Genomic DNA, 21,073 nt, shown 5'->3' with positions numbered 1-21,073 from the left:
GCCTGTGAGAGGGCCCTGCTTTCCTGACACCCACAAGACCTGAGGGCAGCCCCATGGGCAGACCAGCTTCCCAGTGTCCAGCCATGCTGTCACATCATGTGTGACTCATCCCTGTATCCAGTTACCACTTGCACTCTGAAAACTGCCAATTTACTGTCAGCCTACACAGCTCGAGGGTGTAGGGACGGCTCTTTGTGGCCGATGTTGTTGTGCCAAGCAGCAGCTGCTGAAGCACAGGGCAGTGCTGTTTGCCAGCTGGCAGCCCCCTCCCCTGCCAGTGCTGAAGAGCAGCAAATGCCAGGACACGGGGTTGGATCACCCCTGCTGTTCACAAGGGAAGCCTGGTAGTGGGATGAAGCCTCTGGATTCTCTTGGTGATATCTGGCACTGACTCAACCATAAAGAGTTCTTTGGCTGGTGAGAGTTTGTCCAGGCTCATCTTAGAGAAGTAAAGACCCATGAGAATGAGACATTTAGGGTACCTCACCTTACTGGGCCTTTCCAGCATCGGTCAGAAAGACAGTAGGATTTGGAGGCTTTGGGGAGGTTTGTGGCTTTCTTGGGTTTGTTTGGGTTCCTTTTTTTCGGAAAGCATTCTGAGCAGAGGGAAGATGTTTGTGACTTCCTGACATGAAAGAAGCATGACAGTTCTGAATATGTACAGTAGCTGAGCAGAAGCTTGAGGAATAATAGATTTTGGGCAGCTGAGCCCCTTTACAAAAAAACCAAAAGTGTGAGGGAAGGAGTTAAGTTGCATTTAACTTAGTCACTTAAAGTGCTACAGATAAATAAAATAATCCCTGCACATGGTGAATTATTACCACTGAATCATCTATGAAAGTCTTTTAAATTAACCTGGTTTCTTGTAAGGGCCTTTTTCATGAGCTGTCATTAACAAATGCCACAACTTACATTTTTTTATCAAAACCTGAAGTTCCCTTGCGCTCGCTTGTGCTCTTCCCGCCATGGGGCTGCTGAAAGCCAGCAGAATTCCCTTCCCCTGGCACACAGGGCTGTGCACCCCGTGCCTCTCACACCCATCCTGGTTCCTTGTAGCCTCTTCCCTGCTGATGGGAGCAGACGTGTCCAGCCTGAGGCTCTTCCTTCATGAGATGCCACAGGCCGGTAAGTTGATGTGGAGGTGCGGGAGCATCAAATGCACCTTTGATCCAAGGTCTCTTTCATGATGCTACAACCAGGACAGATCTTCAGGCCTTGCCTCAAGCAGCTTTAACTGTGTTTGTTTTGCAGCTTCTGTTGGTGTCAGATGGATGATCGGGGTTACAGAAATTAACAAGGGCTCCACCTATGGCAACAACGACAACAAACAGAAACAAAAGTAGCATCTTCAGAGACTGCTTCAATCCAAAGAGAACAAATGCAACTGCTGAAAACTCTTAAGTGCATATCATGGTCCTTCAAGTGAGATCAGAGGATGAGTAATTGCTGTGCATATCTGAATTTGTGCTCCTGTTGTTTTTCTCTGGGGGTTTGGGCTGGATGATGTGCTGGAAAGATGCACTCCTGCATCTACCCTCAACAACAGGTTTGCACGTGTGGTTGGTTTGTTTTCCTATGAAGTGTCTTAGGTTTTGAAGAAAAAAAAATAAATTCCAGCGTGCTTGTATGAAGAGACTCTACCTGGAAACTAACCAGAGGTGCAGGCTTTAATGTCAGAAGACTGTTACAAGATGATTAAACTTGATAGTTGTGTAGATCACACAGTTTAACAACCATAATCTGTCAGTGTTTAAATACAGTACAGCAGGATGCTGTGCTTGGTTATAGCAGTATTGGACTGAAGCAGCTCTGCTGAACTGGCAGAACTACAGTAGAGTTTTTGTACATCCAGAACTTATTCCCACAGTGTGCACTACATGGGCCCTTCAAAACTTCAGCCAGACCCTGCACATCCAGGCAGCAGAGCCTGGCAGTAGCATAACCTGGATCAGAATTTGGCCTTGTGGCCTGAGCAGAGCTAAGTTACCCACTGCCATCTCTTTCCCGAGGCCATACAGCCAAGGCTTTAAATGCTACTTAAAATTCCAGGCCATCCTAACAATTGTGGAAAGAAAATAACTGGGCATAGTGTAGTGAAAAAATGCAACGTGTGCATTAAAATGTATGCCCCACACCCATACTGTTGTGATCCTAATTAACATGCTTGTCTGTCTTTTCTGATAAATTAGTTTACTTGGTGCCTCATAACAGTCAGCCTAAGTAATAGTAAATTATTTTCTTCAGGGGAGGAGAGGGGAACTAGGAGGGAGACCTAGGACAGTGGGTATAGCTCATTTTATGTCTTGATTTGACACCCTTCTGAATTACATAAAATTAGAATCAAGCGCTGAGCAAAAGGGGGTTGCTGTGACATTCCCAGGACTGATTTCAGGGCAGCTGCCTCCTGTTTTTAAACCTCTAGAGTTAAGGATCTGCAGGTTACTAGAAAGAACTTGTTTAAAGCAGGAAAAAAGGAAAAGAGGGCACATTAACTAACAGCAATTATGACTGGAAAAAAATCCTAATTTTTTAAAGTTGATAGATCCTGATTCTGAGTAATGGAGGTTGTGACTGGCACTTTCACAGTCCATTTTCACTAGGCACAGGACTAAACCATGACAGTCTCTAGTGAAGGAAGTGAGCAGTCTTATTCTAGCAGCTGGTATAAAAACATTTCTCTTGTCATATAATAAAACTGAGGCTGGAAGAAACAGGCTAATACAACAGTTTGAATCATTCCATGAATATGTATTTGCTATTCAGTACATCAGATAATCTAGAAACTCACCCTTTTAATAGGCAACACCTAAAAAGCAGGTGAAGTAGTGCTCTTAGCATGGAGCTATAAGTTTATGGATAGTGGAGGCAGTAAAATTTACAACATTAAAGAAGGAACAGACCATGGGAAGTGTGAGAGACTGGTTTTGGGGGCTTTTTTCCTCACACATCTTGTGTACACATGCATTCCCTACACTCTGAAGCTTTCTGGAATAGGGTGTATGATGGAAAAACTACATCAGAGCCCATGTTTCTGTTCATGACAACACATGAAATAGAGCCAAAGAGTAGAAAATTCTGCAATATTTACAATGCTATTTAATAATAGTACATGCCCTGCACTCTATTTGCTGTAACACTCCTAACAGTGAAAAACTGAGTATTACATCCTGTAGTAATGATCAGGCACATTAACAAGCCAGACCTGAGGACACTGTACCCAACAGTTTGAAAGTGGGTGGCAGGGGAGAAAGGAAAGGCCTCTCCAGGGTAGCATTTTACTGTAAACATTACCTGGCAGGTCCAGTGGCCTTTTCTCAGGGTGGTGGGTGAGTAGTTCTGAGCAGCAAATACATACTCCTGGAATGACAATGGCTGTTCTACCTTCATAGGAGCCACAGATTTAACATGCAGCAAGGAAGACATTCAGCATTCCTTATGAATCTTAGTCCTTTCCCCTCCACCTGCATGCAGTGCCACTTCTCCCAGAGGAAAGTACCAAACAAGTAAATACTTCTGAAAGAGTGCAGGGATTATTTCATACCCATTTCCCTGGGTCCAACCCTTAGAACAGGCTGAGGGCCAAACCTGCCACTCCTGGATCCACCCTCCTAAGCACTTCTGCAAGTCCGGGCACACCACTGAGGCCCCTCCAGCACTCACGGACAAACAGAGAAAGCTTAATGGTCCTTGCCAAAGTTAAACTTGTCCAGTTCACTGTATTAAAAGAATGACATAGGTCATTAGGAAGCAGTGTTTGCCCCTAATCCCCACAAGCAACTGTATGTTCTACAACTGCCTTAACAAAAATTAGTCTTAATGTTTGTTTATACAAAAATAAAAAATCTGATATGCAATGACTGAGTTTTCTTTTAGTTGGCAAGAACACACTTGTAACAGTTTGTTACCTCTGTCCTGACTCCTAAAGGCTGTCCACAGTTCCTGTTTGTGTTCAAGGGCAGCTGAAGCAAGGCAAGTGAGGACACACATCACTCAGACACTTCTGTTGCACTGCAAAGTGAAGCACACAGCAGGCTAGGGGGACACTTTCACCTCAGGTACTTTCACAGTCCTTTACTGAGGATGACAACACACTTCCCCTCCTATCACAGAACTGAAAACAGAGAACTGAAAAGGAGGGAAAGTCTCTGTTTGAATTTAGCATAATATTTTTTGAGAGCCTAAATACACGCACAGGTGACATGCACAGCAAGGCTCATATTTTTCTAGAAATGTCAGATTTTGTGGTACCTCCTGAACAGCTCACCCCACACCTGTGACTAATCAAGATTTGTGGATTAAGATGATAAGACACCAGAATATAAAACCAAATATTAAAAGCAAGTTTTAAGTTAACCTATTTTAAGTCTAAAGCTGTAACAGGAATATGTAAGCTTGCATTAATGTTTACAAGTAACAGTTTTAAGTCACCTGTTTGTAATAGCAAGTTAAAAAAAAAAATCAACAAGATCATGCATTGCAGGCTGTTTCTTTCAATTGCTAACCACTGCTAATCTCTCTTCCTTGTCTGGGGCTGATGACAACTGGGGTGTGGTGGGGAAATGAAAGCCCAGGATCAGAAGTCAGTTTTCAAAGTAGGTTCTTGGTTTTGCCAAACAGAACACAAGAATCGTCTTGTACAGTTCTCTTCTAGAAGACAGAAGGGCCATGCAGAGCACTCCCTGTTCACAGTGCACACATTCAGGAAGGAAGTTATCCCTTAGATAAAAGGCAGTGTCAGAAATTGCCCATCACTCTCTTTCCTGAGAGGGCGATGAAAGGGAACCTTGCTTCTCTTACCACATGTGTAAGAAGCATCTCACACTACTGACCTTGAAACTTGACACAACACTGACTATTGCAATATAAGGGCAGCTTATTCCAGTTAGGTCAGCTTAGCAGCCTTATCCCAATGTTGCAAAAAAGTTTAAAAAGCAACACAGCCCCACATTTATTTTTGGAAGAAAAACCCTTCACCAACATCTCCTAAAATAAACCATTTATTGAGAAAAACCTTTTTTTTTAAATTTCATTAATCAGCCTTGTGCATAACAAATCTGAAGCTTGCCAAAAACAAATAAACAAAACCCCAGTAAAAGTTCACAGTCAGTGCACTCAAACAGATTAAAAAACAAGGTCCATAACGCCTGATAACACTACAGCATTTTTCTGAACCTAGAAAGTTCAAAAATACTACATATTAACATTACAAGTTCTCAATCAAATGAGAAACAGGAGAAGGAACAAAAAGGGTATGGTCCATATACAGTAGTAATGGCACTTTCACTGAAACATGCAGCTTCTTCCAACTTGCGGACACGCCACGTGAGCAACACGTGCCGAGTAAAATGTACAGGAGCAGCAGAGGAAGTGACACCGTCACTTGTGCAGTCTTCGTTAAGGTCAACTTTTATACTGTTTCTCAGCACAGTCTTTATGTAAATATTACATACAGTAGTGATTCAAATCTTGTCAGAACAGAAAAGGCCAGAGATTGAGTAACTTCATTCTTCGTCTGTGCAAACCTGTGAAGGAACCAAAAGGCAATTACTTCAGCCATCTCCCTCCTGCAGCAAGATTACAAATGATCAATCTCTTTAGCACCTTCACATCTTTGAAACTTTTTTTTCCTCCCTTGTTACACAATAATGCATTACAAGTGTTTGGGAGTACTGACATTCCCACTGTCACCGTGCATCCTTCTGGTGCCTAAAGCAGTGTCCACCTCCATGATGGATTGTATCTGCTACAGCTGCACTGCTGAGGGGGGGGGTGATGATCCCGAACACACTGCCACTGAACCAGAACACCAAAGTGATCAACTTTATGCTGGAAAATGGGACAGAATTCAATAACCTACTGTGCTCCCACTTCTCCAAAAAAGAAGTTACTAATACAGCTCAATTGGTAGCTGTGAATATTTGCCTGTTCGTAAGTAAAGCATCACACCACAGTTCATGCAAGAACTGCAGACTGTTACACCAGCTGCCAGATAGGACACTCAGCATGACCTTAACCTTAAGTATGAGCTTAAAAGAAAAGCAGCCCCTTGCACAGAAGAATGGAAGAGTTCTCAAGCATGTGCTGGTTTCACTTTTTACAGAGGGGGTCCTTATCTCTAAAAACCTGTGCATTTGCACTTGCTGAAGTTTTTGCTGCAGAGCCCTTCAGATCCAATTAGCTACCACTGAGTTGAAGCCTGACTTGTCTTTTTAACATAAAGATAATGCATTTCAAAACAGCAGTGAGAGTTTAATGTGTGGTGCACACCAGGTCCTATAGTCAAATGCTTGCTAAGAACAACACGGGCTTCTGATAAGTTGCCAATCCATGTATCCTGGACAGCATCAACTTGCTACCAGCCCCTCACCATGGTACCAAGCCCTGTGGCATCCCTGAAAACAGAGAAGCTGACTAAAAGCTGTTCCCAGTTCCCATCTGCAGTTTTTGTAGCCAAAGTCATCAGACAAACCTTGACAAAAGGATGATCGAGAAGCTGGCTGGCCGTCCACCTCATCTTTGGGTCACTTTCCAGGCAGTGGCAAAGGAAGTCTTTCCCTTCTGGGCTCACTTTGTCAGGAATAGGAGGTTTATGACCCATCCCCACTTTATACATGATCTGGAAGTTGTGCTCATATTCGTGCCAAGGCCTCTGCAACAGTTAACAGCATTGCTAAGTGCAAGCTTTAGTGAGCAACTTTCTACCCACTAGAGCATGTATGTCTGTACTCCAGGAAATGAAAAACCATCCCAGTCTTTGCAGACTTTAGTGTGACAAATTGCTGAGAGTGGGACCAGAATGTGCAGAAAAACTGCTGAGAACAGTTTGCATTTCATCAGTACATGAAACATCCCTACCTTGCCGGTGACCATCTCTATGACAACACAGCCCAGGCTCCAGATGTCTGCTGCACGTCCGTGCCCTTCTCCTTTAGCTCTAGTGATTACCTCTGGAGCCATGTACGCTTTGAAACAACATATATTATGCCATCAGTTCATACAGCAGAAGGAACAGTACACATCAAGTGACTGACTGGGTAAACCAAATGCTTTTTAAAATACCCCATGAATTACTACGCAGGTTTTCTCGCTAAGTTTTGCCATTTGCTGGTTTCTTGTTCTTTGCCCTGTTTTCAGCACAACTGTCTTTCAGTTTGAAAAGGGATGGCGAAAATGCTGTTACAGTACATACTCTCAGTTACTGCCATTTTCTGAAAACTGATTAAGCAGCTGTTGTGAAAAGAGTACTGTTTCAGTAAGGCTGCAGAGAAGAATACAACCCCAGAAAACACATGCCCCAGCATCTCTATAGTTACAGACAAATACAATTTTATCTTTCACATTATATCATTCACTGATTGTTTTGGCTTCTGGATGTAAAGCAGAAAACTAGCTAAGGTAAAGTCAAGTTTCCCTGAAACAGATGGTTTTACTCCAGCCCAGTCTTCTGGCAGAAGTATCTTCTTTTATGGTAACTAGACAAGTACCTGCCTAGCACAAGCTTCCTTACCTGCAGTCCCCAAGGTACTGTTCACTTCTCCAGGCATTGTCTGGGTATTGTTCTTCAACTTCACTGAGCAGCCAAAGTCTCCTAGTTTTATCAGTCCAGATGAGGTAAGAAAGATGTTGGCTCCTAGGAAACACAAGGAAACACAGTAACACTTGTTTAAGCCAGAGCTGAAGTGAGCAATGAGGGCTTCTCAATATAGCCTTGGAAGTTGCAGTAGGTAATAGCTGAATTCATACTTAAGATATTTACCTGTGAATTAAGTGTGGAATATGACAGCATTAAAGATGTTCTGGTGGGTTTGTGCTAACATGAAGTGTACTGGAAGTTGACAAGTGTTAAAAAAAAACAAAACCCCCAAAAAAAGCAGTATGGCAGGCAAATTAAACAGCTTTCCATACAAGCTCGTTACAAGAAATTACTGCTTCAGGAATTCCAGTGCTTCTCCTTGTGAGCATTGAATTAGGAAGAAACTGCTTCCTGGCAGAGGCCATTGCTGTGTGCCCCCCACTAGTATCTCTTCAAGACAGATGATACCGTGCTTGTCAATAAAAACAGTGTGGCCAGCATGATGAGGGAAGGGATCATCCTCCTGTACTCAGCTCTCGTAAGGCTGCACCTCAGGTTGTGTCCCCAGCTCTGGGCCCCTCACTACAAGAAGGAGCAAGTCCAGAGAAGGGCAACAAGGCTGGTGAAGGGTCTGGAGGACAAGTCCTGTGAGGAGCAGCTGAGGGAGCTGGGGGTGTTTAGCCTGTAGAAGAGGAGGCTCAGAGGAGACCTTGTCACTCTCTACAGCTGCCTGAAAGGAGGGTGTAGCCAGGTGGGGGTTGGTCTCTTCTCTCAGGCAACGAGCAACACGAGAAGAGGAAATGGCCTCAAGCTATACCAGGGGAGGTTCAGGTTGGACATCAGGAGGAATTTCTTCACTGAAAAGGATGGTCAGGCATTGAACCAGGCTGCCCAGGGAGGTGGTGGAGTCACTGCCCCTGGAAGTATTCAAGATAAACTGGGCATGGCACTCAGTGCCATGGTTTAGTTGTTTGACATGGTGGTGGTCAGTCAAAGGTTGGACTCGATCTTGGAGGTCTTCCAACCTTAGTGACTCTGTGGTCACAGCTGATTTGCAAAACAGAGCTTAGAGCCTTTTATTACACATACTACCAAGTGCCTACTCCATTGCACTTTACTTCCTGAGTAATTTTTGGAGGAGGACTACCATTAAAATAACTGGCTATACTGGCAGCTTGCACTAGAACAAACTTCCCTAGCATAGTTACAAACTCTCCAAGGGAAATCTGCAAATGGCTTCAAGTCAGTTGCTCAACACAACAGTGCAAAATAAGCCAAGTGGTTTTGACAACCTGTGGTTTTCTTTCATTCAACATCCTGCCAAAATACTCATGTTGACAGCAACAGCAAACAGGTAGAGCAGAAGGAGCTCCTTATGTCAGGCCACATTCTGGATTCTACAAGTATGACAATGAAAGCACAAGTAGGTTGCAAGTATCAGCTGGCAGAAATAGAGCTTCAGCTGTGATCTTTCTGGAGGAAAGATGGATGGTATGCACAAAACGAAACTACTCACCTACTCTAGGAGCAGGCAGATATTGAGGATTTCACTACACATAGCGTCTGCCCATGTCACACGAAAGATTCATTCAAAAATGGCTCATCTCAATAGAACCTTCCACAGTTTCTCACTTGTGTTCCATCTTGAGCAGTGCAGAAATTCTTGGCTGCTCCTCCTTTGTGTTGTCTTGGTTAATAACAATTTTCCCATTCACTTGGTTGGGCATCCCCAAGATATTCACAGAGAATACAAAGAATCCTCAAAAAGCTCAAGTCAAAAAAAGGCAGTGCAGGTCAATGATGCCAAAACCCTGCCCATTTCTCAGAGGACTCTCTGACTACTCTGACAATAGTTGGTAACTATTTAGTCCAAGAGGTATTACACAGAACTGCAATTAATGGGTGACCAAAATTATTAACAGAATTAAATTCCAACCTTTAGTTACTGTAGCTTTTACAAGTCCTGAAAGAATTAATGTTCAGGGAATACAACTCTTCTGTACATTGTGTCCAGTGGTTTTCCACTTCTGGCATTCAAATGCTTGCACATACTCCAGAATTCTTTCACTGGATTCTGCAGTTTGCCATCAGTGGGACCTATGTTCACAGTCACCCTGAACAGGTGTGTTTAATGGAGATGGGTAGACCATCCCTCAGCTTCCTGAATGAAGGAGGATCCAGAAAGACACAAAGCACTACAAGAAGGCTGTTTGATGGGACACTAAATCTGGGCAATGCATTAGGAGAGTGACAGCTTCTTTTTCCTTTGAATTACTGTCAACTGCTTTTCTAACAGTTTCAAGCAGTTGCTTGTCAGATACGAAGCAGGCGTACTTAGCCTCCACAAAGAGCTTAGGAAAAACAGTCCTCACTAGCAAACACTTTTTCGAGGATGTTTTGGAAACTTGTATTTCCATTCCTCAAGAAAGCAACATGAAAATTTCACAAAAGGCTACAAAGTGGTTTTCAACTACTACAGTGGATGGAGCCTGGCAGTGCTGAAGTGCAACAATCTCTCTTCTGACTGAGTTTAGGCTACTGGGATATTTTAGTTTAGTACAGTTCAGAACCTTCTTCCAAGGCCTTTTCAACTAGAGTTTGTCCCTTTTAATAAAAAGTAATGACAATTTAGCCTAAGTGTTACCATGAAAGCTCCTGCAAGCCCTTTTCCTGAAAGCACTTGGAACTGTCAAAGGGAATAAAGCACTGAACCAAAGCTTCACCAAGAAGACAGAGACAGCATTTGAAGACTCATGTTGCAGACACTTTCTGTCAGCTTCCACGGATGTGCTGTTGCTGGAGCCTGTTTTGTAAACTGCTTGTTCAGAAACCAAGACCAGACTGCAGAAGGAGTCTTTAAAAAGGGTCTCCTTGTTAAATGAAACCTGCACAGAATCCAGCAGGACCCGTGTAAGAGGAGCAGACAAGAGGGCAGTACTTTGAAGATGCCCGATGCTTTTTACCTTTGACAGTTAACACTGCTGGGAGTGTAACAGAATACCTACATATCTGCATGGTTAATAGGCAAAATAAAACCAAAGACCATCAGTACAACAGCAGAAAGGGACCACCCCACCATCTGTTCCTTTTCTCCCCTTACACATACACTGTCTGAAGCATTGTCACTGCATGCACTGGGCAGAGGCAGGAGGTTGCCCAGCTGTGCACAGCCCTCCTGCTGTGACACAACAGGTCCTCCTGGGCACACAGCAAAGAGCAAGTAAAAGCCACACTCCTGCTAGGGTAGCCAAAACCTAAAGCATTTAAACTCAAGTTTCACACCCTGTACCTCTACCAAATCAGCCCCATAGTAAGAACTGTGAAAACTGCACTAGCATGATAGTCCAGATGTTTTGGTGGAAATTCTATGGGTCCATGGAGCAGCACCAAAAGCCCCACTAAAGGCTGTGCTGTAATTCCAGAAGAAGAGGCAGCTCAGACATTCCACAGCCAGTGCTTAAGCAGTGCAACAGCCAAATTAATTCAAGAAACAAGCAGGCCAAATGCTACTCTTGGATGAGAAAATCAGCTTTCACATACTCTTTTTCTCAGTCTTTTAGAGAGCCATGGCACATGCCCACAGTCTCCTGTTGCAGAGTTTTCCATCTCTTGCTGAACGACCTTCCTTCCTTTGTGCTCATCATGAAGGCAGGATGGCAGAAGTTTTGAGCTAACAACAAGGTTAACAAGAAGACAATAATACAGTAGCAGTTTGATGAAGACTTTTTCGTATGGAGCATCTCATTCACAGGTTTTTGAATTACTAAAGCTTCAGATACAATCCTTTCATTTTCTGTATTCATCCAAGCACTCTTCAGGAGCATGCCCTCTCCTGAAGAGAACCCATCAGGCCTCATTGATTAATTCCTCTCAATTCAGCACTTGTGAGACCACACTTTGAGTGCTGTCTCTTGTTTTTAGGCTCTCCAGCACAAGAGAGACAATGACACACTGAAGCAAACCCAGGAGAGCAGCACCAAGATGTTCAGAGGGCTGCACCCGACCTACAAAGAAAGGCTGCAAGATGGGTTTGTTCCGCTTGAAGAAGGGATACTCGGGGGAGTGTGTGTGGGGGGGGGGATTTATTGCTGGTTTCAGCTGTGTAATGGGAGGATAGCAAGACTGTGGAAACAGACTTTTCCCTCAAAAGCACACTGTGAAATGGTTATGCAGCAATGGACACAACAGCAAGCTCTGCAGATTCCAGGGAGCTATCAGGAAAAAGCTTTTCACAGTGGGGATAGGTCAGTCATTGGAATAGGGCCTCTCCATCCCTGGAGATACATGTGTATCTCACCTCAACAATGTCCTGAGCAATCTGATCTAATTTGACACTGGATCTGATACTGAGGGTGGCCCTGTTTAGGACAGACGGCTCGGAGATGTCCACAGGTTCCCTCCAGCATTAAATATTCCATCATTCTCCATCACTGACCAGAACAGCTTCCTTACAAAAAGTTAAGTAATTCTAACCAAGAAAACTGGGCTTAGCCACAGGAATTAAAATTCAATACCCAGAAGAGAAATTAAAAGAGTGTCACAAGAGACTACCTCGTACTACATACCTGCACCACCTACTTTTCACAATGACGCAGACTAAGCAAAAGCAGTGCAGCCAAACATAACAACCAGCCAACACAACCCTCCATCTGCCCTCACCACCACAGGCTGAAAAACATTTTTGGCAGCTGCATCTTGCTTTGTCTTTTACCCTCATAGAGCTGGATGCCATAATAGCATCTGAAAGACAACAGTGGGACAAGGGAACACTGTTAACCAAAAGTCTATTTTTGGGCACAAGGTACTTGAAGACACTGAGTACAGGTGTCTTCCAGGATACAGATAAACAATCGTTATAAGATTTGCTTATCTGCTGCTAAAAGAAATAGATCCACAGTGATGTTCAGCAAACTGGCCCTGAGAGATCTAGTATGATCTGACAGCGAGGTTTTTATAGGAAAGCAGTTTTAACAGTCTGAATGTCATTTTTCCCTATCAGAAAAATAAGAGTACCAATCTACATGAGAGATAAAATTAAAATTAGAGTGTTCTTTACTGCTGTTAGCCTGAAAACTTGGGGATGCAATGTTAGCATAAAAGAAGTCAATGAGCAAAATTGCAGTGAATGCAATGCATCAGGTAACCTTTATAAATATAACCTCTGTGGTCTGTCTTTATATTCTGCCATGGAGTTTCAGGAAGGTCTATACACAGATGTGCCTGCAGTGACCTTCTGTTACTCTCAAGAAACACCCCAACATTTGATGTAAGGAACCTGTTGTGACAGAAATGCCCTCAGATAACACAACGTTACAGTTCTGTTAAACAGCTTTTCTCACTCCATGCATTTCCCTGAAGAGCAGAAGACCTATTTGGAAACATATCCAGATATCAGCAATGACACTGAGCAGCACAAAAGAAATCCCTGTCAGCCAGCCTTGGATTTTGATCACAACGAGCTTCCAGGAGAGCATAATCCAGCTAAGCAGAACCTGGACAAGGAATGATCAAGAAAAGGGCAAGGAGAGAACTGTGAAAAACACAAAGGGAAATCCACAACTGGAGAGAAACCTTTGGTGAGGAAGGAGAACCAGAAAAGGTAAGATTGCTGGGGAATGGGAGTGAGGGAAAGTGTTTCTAGGAAAAAAAAAGCCAAAACTGACTCAAGAGTGGCCTACCTGGGTGGAAGGCCTCTGGATCGTAGATAGTTCTTTTCCCAAATGAGAAGCACGAGGCCAAAGGACCAAGAGCAACTGGGAACCTCCTACACTGCTGCGGTGATTCAAAACCCTGTGAGCAAGAGGGACATAGAAACCCAGCATCGTTGGGTTGCACTGCCTTGTCACAAAATGAGCATTCACAGGGCATATTGTGAGCATTGCTTCCCCTACCTTCACCTAAGTTTCCTGCCATCGGTGAGCCAAATATGCCAGACTAACAAAACCAAGATAACCAGGCATGGAGGATGTTGTTGGAAGGCGCAGAAAAAGAAAAATGAACCTGAAATGAGGACTGACACTGGATATCTTAAAAGCCAAACCCAACCCCCCTTTGGTTACTGTAGTTTCAGTCTGCTAATTATGTAAGCAAATGCTGACAGCCAGGCATGAGAAGATATATGTATGGAAAAAAACCACTAGATAAAGGGGTATCCTAAAATAAGTTCTTTTAACAATGGTTTTGTTACTAAGTTTAATCAGCCATTCATCCGAAATTCTAAAACTCTTCAGGAAAATGGAATCACAAGGAAAAGTTCTGATGCACAACTCTAGCACTGTACACTGCCTGTCAGCTCCAGAAAACACCACTTGTTTGCACAAACAAGAAGGAAAACAGTATTACATAACTCAGTACATTATTACTAAAAATGCAAGGACTAATAATTGAGTTTAGATAAAACCCCAGTAATCTTAACAACCTCTAAAAAAACTATATAAATCATGGGCAAAAATTATGAGTTTGAAATGACAATTGTGAGTGTTTTTTACGATCTACACTTAAAAGAAAAAGCATGAAACTAGCCAATAACTTGTAAACTGAAAAGTTAATGGAAGGCTTTATACAAATAATGGCTGCATAGATAATGCACACTAAATATGCAAATACATCCCCCCCCATCCTTCCCCCTGCTCTCATCTACCACACTGAAACAACAACATGACCTTTTTGGTTAACATTACCTTTAATGTCTCGATGAACAATACCATGTTCATGTAGTACATTGATAGCAATCGTGATCTGCTTTGAGTAGAGCCTAATGACATGCTCCTGAAGGCCCAGTTTTGATACCTCCTCCAGAGTGCCCTCATCACAGTACTCCATGAAGATGTACATTTCTTCCTGTTGTGGAAACCAAACCAGATTTCATTGGGTGTCATTTTTTATACTTTAAACACTGAATTAAGATATAGTTTTCCTTACATGCTTCATTGTTCATGAAATGAGTAATAAAGGTATCATGTAATATCTTAATTAAAGTATCACTTACCATAAAATATCTAATAAATCATCTCTTCAGAACTCTATTCTCTCTAGCATGCTGCAACCTAACATATTCTATTGCACAGCTAGGAAATGCTCTGCTACATGCCTATCTATCTGCATCATTTAGATATAACTGATACTACTTGGTGGTATAAAAATACAGTGCTTTGGCATCAACCAAAAGACACTTCAGAGATCTTGCAGGCATATTACACAGAAATGTAAACAGATCTTTGCTTATTTAGAGGAGGGGAAAAAAAGGCACAAAATGATGTTTTGGGCTTGTTTTTTATCCCCTCTCTCTGTGCCACTTCCTGCAGTATCATGTGTTGATAACTTGGGATGGACAAGTTTTTTGTTCTTTGCGGTGGCTTGAACAACCATGCCAACTCTAACTCACTTTAAGGAAAAATTAGGTTTCTGCTCCCACTCTGTCTTCAAGCCCAGCTGATTTCAGCCAGGCTGAATTAATATGAAAAGATGGCAAGACACAAAGCTCTTAGAAACTAGTCCGAGAAATCCATGACCCAGTGCCACAGACACCCAAATTTGTGTCTCCAAGTAGAGAAATGCAGAAAGCAGCCTATGTCCCCTTCTAAACCAGCAATGGGTCACCAAACAACTTATTCCATATTGAGCAAATCAGTCAAATCCAAGCAGCACTTTCCAGCAAGACATCAGGACTTGAGACTCACAAGTGGGAAGAGCTTGTGGGAAGCAGAGAGTAATAGAAAGCTGGATATCTCAGCACACAACTCTGGAATCCAAGTCCATAGAAAAATACATTTCATTAGTTCTGCTGCTCAAGGAAGAAAACTTGCTTTTTCCTTCTGAAGAGATGCTAGCTGAATTCCAGTACTTGTCTGGCATCAAGATTTAAATGCCAGCACAAAATTTTTCCAGGAATCAACATGATACAAGTACAACCTTTGCTGCTAACAGGGACAGGTTTTAGCCTGTCTAGTCTTCATCTACATACAGAAGTTACCATACCATATATGATATAACTTGCTTTTAGACCAGTTCAACAGAGTAGCAGCATAGAATAGTTCCAGCATTACTCACTCTATTCACTTATTTTAAGCCTTCTCTGTTTATGTACCAGTTCCAAAAAGTCCAAATTATGTTTCAGAGACCTCAATATCCAGAGGAAAAAAGACACACTGCTATTCACAGAGATAACCAGACAAGATTAACTAAAATGTTCTCATGTAAAAACCTCCAATAATGCAAAGCTTCTTAAAATTTTCTCTTTGCCTTATAAAAAAGCCCCAATAATTTATGTTTTCTTACCCTGTGGAGCTCCACACCAAAATAACGAACCAGATTAGGGTGTTTGATGCCTTCAAAAATCTTCAGTTCATCAGCTGTTTCTTTGATGGTTTTGTGATCATTAGGTTGAAATCTTATCTGCAAGAAAGATGTGTCATTATTTTGCTGATATTTCAAATTAATAACGAACAAAAAAAGCAAACAACCCATCCTGAACTCAAACACAACAAAAAGCTCTTTTTGTATTGTTGTTGCTGTTGTTAAATAGCATCATCACACAAAAAGCTCCAGAATACCCCTCTCCATCCTCTGATGGTTTGTTTCATCCAAACTGAAACAAATAAAGCACATTAAGCTATTTCTGGAAAATTACCTACAACTATGATGATTTATAAACTTTGTAAGAGCAAAATGCTGTTACTTAACTGTGTAAATACACACGTGTGCACAAATATCTATCTCTTCTGTGCTTGCCTTCTAGCTTAAGTGTGGTAGACAGACACAATACAAGAGAATCTAAAAGCAATGTCAGAGAGAGCTATCATTCAACAAAGACTATTTGCCAGGTACTTCATCACCTGAGAGTCTAAGGGATCTCTTTGAGAGCTTTTTTCACTGAGAACAAAGCAGCTGCAAGGAAAAGGTGTGGCATGGAACAAATACAATCAAAGGTTTTAATGAAAGAAACAGGTTTTCATTACTTCTCCTACAATATGCTGTGATGGACTGTTCAATGAGGAAAAACATTATCGGTGTTCTGAAAAACTGATTTAAAGCTTCTAACCACACAAAGATAAGCAAGATGAATAGCAAGTTATGGAAGATGCTACTTTTACCATATTGTTAGAAAGTAGAAGCTTCATTATTTGAGTGCAGGACAACTGCTAAAGAAATAAATGCACATATTTTGCCTTCAGTTGCTAGGAAGTTATGATTGTTATGTTCTGTGTAACAATTCCAGGATACAGTTTGTATTCAAACAGTGGTAAAATTAAATACATGAAGATTAAAAAAGGTGACAATATTATTTAAGTATTTTACATATTCCCTAATGCATAGTTGCAATACTGTGTATTTGTAGTAAGCCTGACCACCATAATTTGAAGTCATTTTAATGACACTGTGGTTGAGGTAACAGTGTGAAGAAATCTTGGTGCAAGGGCAGGGGAATGCAGTGTTCTTAACTAATTTTTTAAAAAATCAATCTATCTTCCCCCAAGTCATTCTTAAAGAAATCCAGAAAGGCCTTTTATTTGGAAGTTGCAAGTAGTTTGCATTCAAGCCTAGTGAAACAAACATCTGTCAAACAGGATCTATTTATGAGCTTACTTCAGCTTCTGCTAAAGAGCACATACATGCTAATCTGTAAACAGCACCTGCATCTAGAAAGCAACTTTGAATTACAGAAACAGAGTGTTACTGATGGGAGGGGGGGAAAAATCTTATTTCATCAGGAGAAAAAATGTAACAACAGCAAATTTCAAGTGCTGGTATTAGTCAGGGAACGAGTATGGTACAAGAAGTTAAGCACAAGCCCAGTCTTGCTTTTCCACACCTTGGAGATCACAGATGTATTGTGTGTGTAAGAACTGGCACGTAAAATGTAGCTGCTGCAACATCCAACGGCTGCCACAGTAACTGCTGTGAACAGATAATGCCTGCAGTTGTGTAAAGATGCGGAAATGCATTAAAACTAAACAATAATTTAGAAGAAAAACAACCACAAGGTGTTGTAGGGGAAACAGATCTCTACGCCTACACAGCTTCACTTACTCCTATCCTGAAAACTAGATTTCTGTACCCACCTAGTTAGCAGTTTTGTGACTCAACCTAGCTCACACTACGGGAGAAGCTGAAAAACATCTGATATCACACTTCCTATCTTTACTCTAAGGAATGAGCAGAAAAGTAATAAAATGTGAAACAAAACACTATGAAGTAAAATATACATTTGTGTGCAGTTTTCAATAATCTTTCAAAATCATTTAAGATCTCTTAATGGAAGCTCACATATATTAAACAAGAATTCATTTAAGTTCACAATCACCCTACGAGATTACCAAAAAAAAAAAAAATCATCCATTTTACAGACATTTAAATTGAAACTTATAAACTGAAAACCAACTTGAGGAGGAAAAAGTGCTAACAGCAGCTGTGGCTACATGAAGACACAATTTGTCTTCCCATCCTTCCCCCATTAGCTAGCAGCAGTGTGCAGAAACCCTCAATGCCTGCTACATCACCCACATTTGGTTTAGAAAAAAACAAGGGCAGCCGAGATTCTTGTAGACACAGTACTCACTTCCTTCATAGCCATCAGCTCTCCAGTGTCAACACTGATACAGGTATAGACCTTCCCATACTGGCCTTCACCTGCAAAGTTAGAGTAAGGCAAATTCAGTACACTACCTTCAACAAGCAACAGGTACATCAACTGCAATGAGGAAACATCACTGAAAGCAGCTTGCCAATGCTTTTTACCTTTCTTTTAATTTAAAACTCCAAGTAGCTTTTAACTGTAACACTTAATGCTACATTCATAGCCCTGAATTCAAGCTGAATAAGTAAAAACATTAATCTGCTGACCTGAAAGAAAACTTCTCAAGAACATAGGTTTTCCCCCAGAATCCCAAACCAGAGAGTAAAAAAGTGATCATATGGGGGAAACAATAAGATTGGTGAATTAAATCCCAGAGTTTGAACTCATTTCCATTTCTGGTTCTTCCGAATGTAGAACTCAAACATTTTATAAAGTTAAGCACACGCAGATGTCACAAGATCATGCCTACATAATTGTCCTAACCAAATCCTTCTCCTCGTTTTCTGTTATTTGACCAACGAAAACTTCAGTGAAGTGCTACATTAAGAAAATCCTAGCTGCAACAGTATGTTGTATTTTAACATTTTGATTTCAGTAAAGCTGGTAATACCTATGCAGAGACCCAAGATTTTTAAAGAGAGTCTTTGATTTCCTTCACGAATACTAAGTTTGGTATTTAGCTAGATAAACAAAAGTATAAAGAACATACCAATTTTGTTTCCTCTCTGCCACTTGAAAGTCACTTTTCTCAAACCTACGTGCATGACATTATCATAAGATTTCGGTGTGTCACAAACTTGGCCAATGATGTTCTTCCTTCTCATCTCTCTGTATCTCCTTTCTTCAAACAACTGAACAGACTTTTGAACAGCTTCCATCGGGGCTTGCTTGGAAGCAGTATCTAAAAAGAGTGATGAACAATTTCCTTGATTGAGAAATATTCGCTGTTACATTTTGTTACCTTTTGATAACACATGAAGTGACCAGAGTTAAAAGAAAACTATTCTGTGAGTCTAATTAAGATGTAGGAAAAGAATAAGACATTTTAACAATCACATATGAAACTAAAGTAAAATGAGAACAGTGGTACTTTACTAATCATCTTTTACTTGATTCAAGGAAATCACATTTATGAAATGCAACACACTTGTTTGCATTTGACCTGTAACTAACTTCTGATTGTGGAAACAGGGTCATAAAAGCACTAAGGAAAGAAGGACAGTTAAGGTTTTTTTCTACAGAATTATGAGAGGTTTCTTCAAAGACTCATGGCATCTGTTATTTCAAAGATTTAGAGGTATTAGAAACTCCAGCTCTCAAGTCTTGTCTTGAAACAGCATCCTAGTGAGACCAAAGAGATCTCAGGGCAGTGTTAGTGCATCCCTCCTTGTAAAGCACAAAAATCATACACCTGTCACTGCTGGCACCAGTAGCCTAACCTGTTCCTGTCTCCAAAGGACAGAGATACTGATACTCCCAAAGTATATATTCTACTCCCCTACCCATAATTAATAGTACTTCCTCTATACTAAATATGCCTTGCTGTAGTTTCAAAACAAAATCTTTGTCTTATTCACAGTGGACTGTAAAACCAGTTCCCATTACAGCAATCTTCTAGAAATTTTCAAGTTTTCCCTCATTCTTTTTTAGTTTAAACAAACTCAAATTCCTTCAGTATTTATGTTCCAACTTCCAGATTTCAAAATGAGAATTTGTAATTCCTCCTGTGTTCTGTGTAAGACACATAATGAGACCAGTTTCTAATGTGACAGAATGTTTTTCTCATCTTTCATGAGGCTCTACCCTGCCACAATACATGCAGACAAGCTTCATGTATCAATCCGAACAGTACAGGAGTGTCCGAAGTAATCAAGTTACTTTTGGTTACATGAAAATCAGTAGTAAGACAGAGAAGAAGAGGTCTTCAATTTAGGAAACAACAGCCTTCAATTTAGGAAACTGTGGGATCACACACTATTAGACACCCAAATTAAGAAAAATCCCACCTTGGGGAAAGATCTTCTTGTGATTTTGTTAGCAATATCCTATACCTGCAACGAGGGCTTATTTTTTGTCCTGAGTATAAAGCTGTGAAAACCTCTTCACAATCCACAATAAAATCCAACCTTTCAGTACAATTTAACAGACATTACATTACAGTGACCCTAAACACATACCTTTGGTCTGGTTGATTAACGTTCTGAGCTCCCAACTCCGCCGGGATGAACCACTTGAATCTCCTTTTGGATACAATGGCTCTAGAGAAATAATAGTGTGAGCACAAAGTAGCTTTATCTCTTATTAAGGATTATGTCACTATATTCAGCAGAAGCTAAGATCTTACATATAGGACTAATACACCCTACATGTAGAGCAAAAATATGCTCTTGAAATCAAAATCAACTTCTCTTTAGAAAACAAATTATAAAAAAGAATTTCATTTATATAGAAACAGAGATCTCCTTCCACAACTGAGGGGAGCACCTTTTGCCAGGGCACTCAGAACCAAATATGCAAAATATCTGTAGAAAAATAATTTTCTAAGGTTCCTTAGAATAAGATTAGTATGCATTCCAACCTAAGCCACCTTCCTTTTCATACAGATACAAAAAAAAAAAAAAATTGAATAAGCATGAGGCAGACAATGTTTTCAACATTTGCTTAAAAACTAACAAAGATGAAAAAAAATCTCCCACACCTTTTTAAGGCATTTCTCTCTATGAAATCCAGTGTGGATGACCACAATAACAATTCTATTTTGCTTCAGATTTTGTACTTCATTTTAATTTTCACAATCAATCTTTCAAGGTATTCGTTGCAATAAATACCACATGTACAGGGGCTGGGGAAACCTGAAGGAGAAGCCCTGATCAGGACATCAAGTGACACATCCTGTCCCTTCTTCCAGGATTCAAATAACAGCA

General features: G+C 41.1%; 2 protein-coding genes across 10 annotated transcripts in view; one reads left to right on the top strand and one right to left on the bottom strand.

The window, feature by feature from the left end:
• Nucleotides 1–3,834, top strand: part of AGPAT4 (1-acylglycerol-3-phosphate O-acyltransferase 4) — a 76,169-nt gene extending 72,335 nt beyond the window's left edge. For all 5 annotated transcript variants that reach the window (XM_082277218.1, XM_082277220.1, XM_082277217.1 and 2 more), the window contains one exon: nt 1,252–3,834. In XM_082277218.1, coding sequence (XP_082133344.1) covers nt 1,252–1,343 — 92 coding nt within the window. In that variant the 3' untranslated portion in view covers nt 1,344–3,834. The remainder of the gene's footprint in view (nt 1–1,251) is intronic.
• Nucleotides 3,835–5,000: 1,166 nt separating this feature from the next.
• Nucleotides 5,001–21,073, bottom strand: part of MAP3K4 (mitogen-activated protein kinase kinase kinase 4) — a 67,747-nt gene continuing 51,674 nt past the window's right edge. For 4 of the 5 annotated variants that reach the window (XM_082302955.1, XM_082302956.1, XM_082302957.1 and 1 more), the window contains 9 exons: nt 20,327–20,407; nt 18,859–19,050; nt 18,132–18,202; nt 15,851–15,967; nt 14,254–14,413; nt 7,508–7,630; nt 6,856–6,962; nt 6,470–6,649; nt 5,001–5,522 (listed from right to left, as the gene is read on the bottom strand). In XM_082302955.1, the coding sequence (XP_082159081.1) occupies nt 5,502–5,522; nt 6,470–6,649; nt 6,856–6,962; nt 7,508–7,630; nt 14,254–14,413; nt 15,851–15,967; nt 18,132–18,202; nt 18,859–19,050; nt 20,327–20,407 (1,052 nt within the window). In that variant the 3' untranslated portion in view covers nt 5,001–5,501. Of the gene's footprint in view, nt 5,523–6,469; nt 6,650–6,855; nt 6,963–7,507; nt 7,631–13,264; nt 13,364–14,253; nt 14,414–15,850; nt 15,968–18,131; nt 18,203–18,858; nt 19,051–20,326; nt 20,408–21,073 lie in introns of those variants that run through there. The other variant, XM_082302958.1, reaches the window with a different exon arrangement.

This window comes from Coloeus monedula (assembly GCF_965178545.1).
Source record: "Coloeus monedula genome assembly, chromosome: 2".
Lineage (NCBI taxonomy): Eukaryota > Metazoa > Chordata > Aves > Passeriformes > Corvidae > Coloeus > Coloeus monedula.
This window is presented reverse-complemented; position numbering and strand designations above follow the sequence as displayed.